Genomic DNA, 8400 nt, shown 5'->3' with positions numbered 1-8400 from the left:
AAAGTACGGGGTCTTTTTCTTTTGATTTCGGTCAGTGGTGGTGGGGGCAACTACAATAATTTATTAAGACAAGGTCAGTGATTAAATTGACACAACACAACAATAATCATTATAACTTATGTTTTTAAGAAGGAAAATTAAAAAAAAATACCTCTTTATCCGGAATAATATCATCTTGTAACTGCAGTTTCCTTCTAGCAGACCCTTTATCGTTTCCTTGCCCAACAGTTGCATCTTGCTGAGTAGGCAACAGAGCTGGCGATGATCGTAACGCATACCTCTGACTGGGCTCAGGTGTCTTCTTAACAATCTTCCTTGGGTTCTGCTTCTGCTGGAGTTCATGTGTGGTAATATATTTCCGCTTTTGTATTTTCTTCGGTGAAACTGTATTTATGCAAGAAAAAAATCCAAGTCAACGAATTATCTTCAACTAATATGGACATCCAAGTCCCATTATGCATATATAAAGAGATACAGAAATAGATAGAGATGTGTATTTAATTGGGACCTAATTATTTATCAGCAATAGGCATACCTTCAAACAGGCTTTTCCTCGGCCTGACAATCACGTGTGGCTGCATCTCACACAACGGCTCAATTGCAGGGTCAACAACTGTGTCTACATAAAGCTTGACCTCTTCGCCGTCATTGCACTTTTCTATCTCTTGAATGATGTCCAGGTCAGTCCTCAGCAGCTTCCAACCACCATGTTTTCCTTCTTTTGCATAGACTCCTCCGATTTTATTGAGTTTGAGGAGATTCTTCACCTCCTCCATCAGATCATTATAAGCCCACATATCAACATCTACATTATAAATAGTCAAGCAATCTCCACCAGAGTAACTTGTCCTCTGAAACTCCCCACCGTGGTACAATCCAATATTAACGTGTTTTTCTGCCATCCTGCACAGAGTTCAAAGAGATGTCAATGGCCGACCATTAAACAAAAATATTTCAAATGTATCTCTGTCAAATCCTAGTATGCCATAAACACATATCTCGAACTAATTGGTAAACACATATTAGATCAAATAATAAACAGCAAAATATTCATGAATTGGCACTCGACACAAATGCAACAAACATAATTTCGATCACAAAAAGATATTAAGCATCTACTTCATATCCTATATTTGTTTTTATTACACGTGTAGGATATTTGCAGCTAACATACAAGATTATAAAAATAAGAAAAAATAGTTATCATATGCATCTACTAAATCAACTAAATTACAGTAAGGAGATTTAATCCCAACACTAGGAAATATAACAAGGCATGCTGAACTTACCAAGGCAATAATATAAACTACAAATCAGACGATGACGACAACAAATTTAAACTACAAAGATGGATTTCATTGAAGAATTCATGGAAGAAATAAATTAAGATATTCAATTACATCTAAATAGTCCAAACACAGAGAAAATACAAAATGAAGTTCACTGCTGTGATTAATTTTAAACTTATAAATGTTTAGCAGTTTGATTGCTTCATTTATCGGGAATGAGAACTCTTGTTGTGGGGATATCATCTCTGCACCAACTCATTTCATCAACATGAGTTTGAAGTCCACAAACAAATTCAGTCTCATGGAGATCAGTATCGTTGACATCTTCAGGTGCATCCACGTTTCCATTATCACACCACTCCCTCGGTAGTTTCTTAATTACGTAATGTACATTCTTTTCGATTGGGTCTTCCACATAAAAAACTTGTTGCACTTGTTTGGCCAGGACATGAGGATCAGATTTATGGCATAACCTATTGAAATTTACTCGAATGTGACCGTGTTGATCTTTTTGTTGTTGGTACCAACGACACTTAAATAGGACAACTGTAAATAATCCCCAGTAATCAAGTTCTATGATATCTTCTATCGATCCATAGTAGTTGACATCCCCAACTATAGGGTTCTCGTCTCTAGAACTAGAGAAACTAGTTGTTTGTGCAGTCAAATATACACCACTGTTTTGTGTTGTGCATCGAGAATCTCTATCACTTGTGTGAAATCGATAGCCATTAACAACATAACCAGTAAACCTTCTAGCTGTTCGATTAGGCCCCAACGCAAACACCCCCAAGTCAGATGAAACCTCCACCATTTTCCCAACCTCTTCTCGTAACCAGTCCCAGAATTCTTCCATGTGTCTTCGTGCCCTCTTGTGTCTGTCGTATTTGCGTGGTTGTCCACCAAGGCTTGATGTTCCCTAAAATTATACTAAGTTAAAACAGTGCAGAAAAGAAAAAGTTCTTGAATTATGAATTAAAATTATTTACGTTAGAGCTTATTAAACTTACTCGAGGAGCCTCTCTACTTCTTTGTTACCAGTATTGAACAAAACATAGCGATGACTTGCCTTCCAATCAACATCTTCCAAATGAATAATAGTTCCATCTTTATTCCTTCTCGTTCCGATATGATATTCAGCTTGTGTTGGCCCTCTTTCGAAAACTATTGAGCACATGTTTTTTGTTGTTTCATCAGCAGCCAAAAATCTTGAACAAAATGTTACACATTCTTCAGCTATGTAACCTTCTGCAATAGAACCTTCCGGCTTACTTCTATTACGAACGTATGATTTCAATTTTGCAAGATAACGCTCTATTGGGAACATGTTTCGAAGGTGCTGAGGTCCCCCAAGTCTAACTTCTCTAGTTAGATGAACAAGCAAGTGCACCATTATGTCGAAGAAAGCTGATGGAAAAATAATCTCAAATTGGTAAAGTACCTCGACGATTTCAGTTTCCAACTTCTCAAGCTCCTCCAAATCGATAACCTTGCTCCATAGAGCTCTAAGGCATGCACTCAATTTCATCAAAGGTACTGCAACCTCAGCCTTTGTAGTTATTTTGATGGCAAACTGCAACAAGTAGTGGAGTATGAAATGAGCATCATGGCTCTTATACCCCACTACTTTCCTCTCCTTTGTGTGCACATATCGCCCTATGTTGGAGGCACAACCGTACGGCAGTTTAGTGTTTTTCAACACTGAACAAAAGATCTCCTTCTCTTTGTTCGACAAGTCAAAGATTGCTGCTCGTATTTCATGGTGTGCTCCATCTTCTGATAGAATAGGATGGAGGGGTTTTCTAATTCCCATTTCTTGTAAATCTTTACGAGCGGCAACATGATCTTTTGTCTTGCCACTTATATTGAGTAAAGTGCCCAATATGTTATCGCAAACATTTTTTTCTATGTGCATGGCGTCAAGGTTATGTCGAAGTGGATTATGCTTCCAATATGGTAATTCGAAAAAAATTGACTTTTTTTAAAAGGGCCCTCAGTTTTACTCTTTGCCTTTTTGTTCTGCAGGCCGAATTGGTTTACATACCCAGACAACAACTCTTCAATGTCAGTTCCCGTTAAAACTGAAGGACACTGCCCCATTTCAATTGTGCCATTAAACCTTTTAGTATCCATTCTCCACTTGTGTGCAGAAGGAAGAAACTTTCGGTGGTTCATATAGCACATTTTCTTGCTATGCTTCAAATAAAGTGATGAAGTTTCATAATGGCAGACAGGACACCCTAGTTTGCCTTTTGTGCTCCAGCCGGACAACATAGCATATCCCGGGAAATCGCTAATAGTCCATAGCACTCTAGCACGTAAATTAAAATCTTCATCAGCCAAGGCATCATAAGTATTGACGCCGGCCTCCCATAATTTTTTTAACTCGACAATTAAAGGTTGCATGAACACATCAATACTATTCTTTGGTGAATCTGGACCAGATATTAGTGTCGAAAGAATTAGATTTTCTTGTTTCATGCATAGCCAAGGTAAGAGGTTGTAATTGACCAATACAATTGGCCAGGTACTGTGACTTAGGTTCATTGAACGATAGGGGTTGAATCCATCTGAGGCTACTCCTAAACTAACATTCCGATTTTCTAATGAAAAATCAGGATAGTCAACATCCATCGTCTTCCAAGCCTCTGTATCAGCCGGATGTCTTACTTTTCCATCCTGTTGACGTCCCACATCATGCCATTTCATTAGTTTCGAATATTCCTTGCACATGTATAGCCTCTGCAATCTCGGCTTTAGAGGGAAGTACCTCATCACATTAGCTGGCACTTTGTGTATAACCTGCCCCAGATCACTAGCATCATTGCCTTTTTTTTCCGGTAACACCCACCTAGAAACACCACAATTGTCGCATTTTTCTTTGTCTTTATTTTCTCCCCAATACAACATGCAATTATTTCGGCATGCATGTATTTTTTCATAGTGTAAGCCTAAATCCTTGATCATATTTTTTGCAGCATTCAAAGACAAAGGTATTTGGGCATCAGGAAAGGCGTCTCTTATTAACTCCAGCAATTCCCCAAAGGCAGACTCGGAAATTCCATGAGCACACTTTAAATGATAAAGTTTGATCAGGAAACTTAACCGAGAGAATTTAGTGGATCCGGGGTATAGTGGTTGTTTACCCTCCCTAACATGGCCATAAAACTTTCTAGCCTCTGCATTTGTTAGACTTTCATAGTCATTTTCTAAATCTCGAAACTTTTTACCCGTATAATTGAACATTTCACCTAAATTATCTTCGAAATCCATCCCCGTCCCCGAATCCATGAAGTCAGTACTACCGTCTACTTTGGTATGTGATACCTCGCAAATCCATTTCATATGTAGTGGAGAAGGGCCACTACATATGAGATGATCATAGATAACTGTTTGAGTGTGCCAATAACGGTTGACACATACTTTGCAGGGGCACTTCATTTCTTCTCCTTTAGCATGAATTGGAAATGAATTTTCCAAAAATGCCTTTATTCTTTACTAGATTTTGGAAATCCTATCAGGCTACTATAATCATCTTCCATTAGTACACTGTATAATATAGCCTGCGAAGACAAAAGATTATAAGTCTACCTAAAAAAGCCCGTGTAATCCTCTCTGTGCACTATACTGCAGTGATACTAGATAAACTAATAATTTCCTACATCTCATTCCCCATTTTTATCCAGGCTTTCATTTTTATTAATTTTTTACTTCAATTTACAACTCTAACTTTTAAATAGCACACAGGGAATAAATGTTAGAATGTAAAAGATCAATAGTCAAAGACTTGTATAGCACATAAAATCAGTTTGAGATTAGATTAATGTCTTAAGTATTTGAATAATATATATTTATTTAATTGTACAAGGAACTAAGGAAGGCCCAGTACTGCTAAGAGACGATGAAAACAAGACACAGTAACCAAATGGCAAACAGAGTTAAGCCTTGCATTTGGACATTAAATAACAAAAAACAGCGAATAAGCAACATAATTTCATCAATTCATCTCGGCACGTAATCACATCAAGAAATGCAATAACCATAATTACAAGAATCTAAAACAATAAAACTCAAAGAGAGAGAGAGAGAGAAACAGAGAGAGAGAGAGAGGGGGGGGAGATGACCTCAAACACATATTACATTCATATTAAACACAAACTCTAACCGTATTACACATATTACACATATTAAACACAGACACATATTAAACATATTAAATAAGCAGGGATAAATACATAAAATCAAAAATAAAGTGTTATTCCTAGAAGACTAACAATGAGATTTACAGAAGGGGGGTTGAATGTAAATCTCAAAACTTTTTCAAGTTTTGAGCAGTTTATAAAGTTGTGTGTTCAAGAAGAACAAGTGTGTGAATTGCTTTAAGCTAATACAGACAGATATATATTCAAGCACAAATGTAAAGAACACAACAGACCTTAAAAACTTTTCTGGTGGATTTGTTGTTCCACCAGAGATGGTATATTAGAAAATCTGTGTTCAACAATGTTGATCACAGCTGCATCCTAGTACAAACTAGATGAATTTTCTCTCAAGATATTTCTTAACAGCTCTGGAAAAATCTCTCTAATTACTAGCTTCTTCTTGGTTCATATATATTACCAAGTGTACAAGTGAAAAACAATATAAAATTACAATAGTAAAATAAGTTCTTCACTTGCTTCTTTTCCTGTTCACTCAAGTACTTTGTTGACTATTGCAACTTTGTACAAAAGAAGAACGGCTGCTTTTTCTGTTGATCCTGAAATTCGGCTACCACATCTCAGTTTTCTCTGTCAACCCACGTGCCTCTGCTTGTAGGTACAACTACCACTTATCAACGGCTGATTAGCAGAACATCCGTTGAAGCTTTCATCCGTTGATGACTTCATCCGTTGAAGGATGTTATCCGTTGAAGCTTTCATCCGTTGATGCTCTCATCCGTTGAAGGATGTTATCCGTTGAAGCTTTCATCCGTTGATGCTCTCATCCGTTGAAGGATGTTATCCGTTGAAGCTTTAGAGACATCCGTTGAAGCTTAGCTTCTCATCCGTTGAAGGTCTTTTAAGTCATCCGTTGATACCACTTCATTTATACAAAATTACAAGGCATGAAATATTTACAATTGGCCTTCCTATCTGCATATCATCTAGTAGTCAACATGACTCATAGTTTCTCTCAACTTCTAAGAATTACAATTTTAAATACAGAGACTGAAATATGCTACAATACTAGACTTATTTCTAAGTAAAGCTACACCATCAACGGATAGCCAAAGTGGTCTTATCCGTTGAGGCTACAGACACTAAATTTCTACTTAAGTGTTTTGTTAAACATATCATCAAACTAATGCACATATATTCCTAACAATCTCCCCCTATTTATGTCTATAAGAACTGTAGGCATAAATTCAGAGTTAACTTGATGATAACAAAACACTTAACAAATATTTGAATTGAAACTAAGTAGAAATATAAAAAGTGCTGCAAAAGTGTATGTACTAGGAGGTAATTGAAGATTTACAGTATTTCCAAGGGTGCTCCTCTAGCCTGAGCAAAACATCATTTTCTTCTTTGTTCCCTGGTTTTCTTTCCTAGCCCTTTGTCATTTCCCTCAATTTGGAGTTGGAGTTTTCTGAAGAATTCAGCTTCATCTTCATCACTGATATCCAACTTAGATTGCATTTCCTTGAGAGTTTCATTGCTGGCAATCTTGAGTTGGTCTTCAAGTCTGAAAAATCTTCTGACTCCTCTGTCATCTCTAAATTCCATCAACCAATGAGGTGATTTGTGAATTTTAGTTCCCCTTTCTTGTATGAGTAAGGTTCTGGGCAAAGCATTTGGTTCCCTCCAAGTCTTCCTTATGTTGGCAATCTTGTTGAGAATTTCAGTCTTGGCTGTTCTGGTAAAGCCAGAATCCTTTTTGATGGCTGAAAAGACTCTGATCAAGGTAGAGTAGCCTTCATTTAGAATCCTGTGGAGAGGCCATGTTCTTTCCCCAGCTCCTTTATATCTGAACACTAATCTTTCTGGTAACTGTCTGTAGGCAGCTATTCCCCTTACATCCTCCAGCTCATCCAGATAGAGTTCAATGTCTGAAATTTCTTTTATGTCACAGATGTGAACATAATCATCTTTAGAAATGGGTGACTTAGGTTTAGGTTTTTGTTTTTGAGTGAATTTCTTAGAGGTTGTGGGAGGTGTAGATTTTGGTTTTCTTTTCTGTTTCTTTGGTGGTGGAAGAGTGGTTAGAAAGGTAGGCAATGTGATGTTGTCCCAATCAATAGGTTCCTCTTTTGGAATGATTGGTTCACCATGGATATTTATAGAGGGATCAGTAACAAAAGGTTCAGGTATGGAAGGTAGTGGTTTAGATGTAGATTTGGTATCTTCAGGGTTATCTTCACTCCTTCTGTGTGCCTTGGCCTTTCTTCTGTTTCCCTTCTGCCATTCCTCTCTTTCCTCCATATTTTCACCAAATATGCTCCCAAGAACCTCATCTAAGTTAGCAATCTTTTCTTCACCCCTGACTTCAATTCCTTTCATTTCTTCAACTTGGCTTGACTTTAGCTGTTTTTCAAGCTTTGCTTGTGCTCTTTTGTCAGCCTTTAATTGCTTGGCTTCTTCTTTCTTAGCTATTGAGAATTTGGGATGTCCTTGCATCACACATATGCTCTTTCCCTCTCTAATGATAATAGCTCTATTTCTCCTTACAGCCTCATCCATGGACTTTTTGAGATAGGCAATACTCCTGCCTAAGATCTTGTTCTCATCATCTTTTGAAGGAGGAAAGTCCACTTCTTTTAAAGGATTCTTTGTTGAGTCCTTATTGGATCTTTCATTGGGCTTGAGGATTATAGCTTGTAGCTCTTTGGAAGAAGCTTCTCCATCCTTAAGACTCCCTACTGGCATGAGCTCCATGTTGATTGGTTCAATCTTTGTGCTAAATTTCACAGATGTTGATTTGTTTTGTGTAGAACCAAACACCAATTGCAACCTTTCATCAATTCTCCTCCATTGTTCTTTCATTTGTATTTCAGCTGCTGCTAGCTGAATCAAATCAATTCCATCAGATTTTCCCTTGATTTGAATGATTGGAGAGGTAGTGATGGCAG

The 8400-nt window shown here is 37.4% G+C and overlaps 1 protein-coding gene across 1 annotated transcript; it reads right to left on the bottom strand.

Annotated features, from left to right (window-relative positions):
• Positions 1-3194: 3194 nt before the first annotated feature.
• Positions 3195-4730, bottom strand: LOC141679714 (uncharacterized). The gene has a single exon (XM_074486136.1). The coding sequence runs from the start codon at positions 4728-4730 to the stop codon at positions 3195-3197; it is 1536 nt and encodes a 511-aa protein (XP_074342237.1).
• Between the last annotated feature and the right edge of the window lie 3670 nt (positions 4731-8400).

This window comes from Apium graveolens, chromosome 8, assembly GCF_009905375.1.
Source record: "Apium graveolens cultivar Ventura chromosome 8, ASM990537v1, whole genome shotgun sequence".
NCBI lineage: Eukaryota > Viridiplantae > Streptophyta > Magnoliopsida > Apiales > Apiaceae > Apium > Apium graveolens.
Note: the sequence above shows the minus strand (reverse complement) of the source record. Positions and strands in the feature narration are given on the sequence as shown.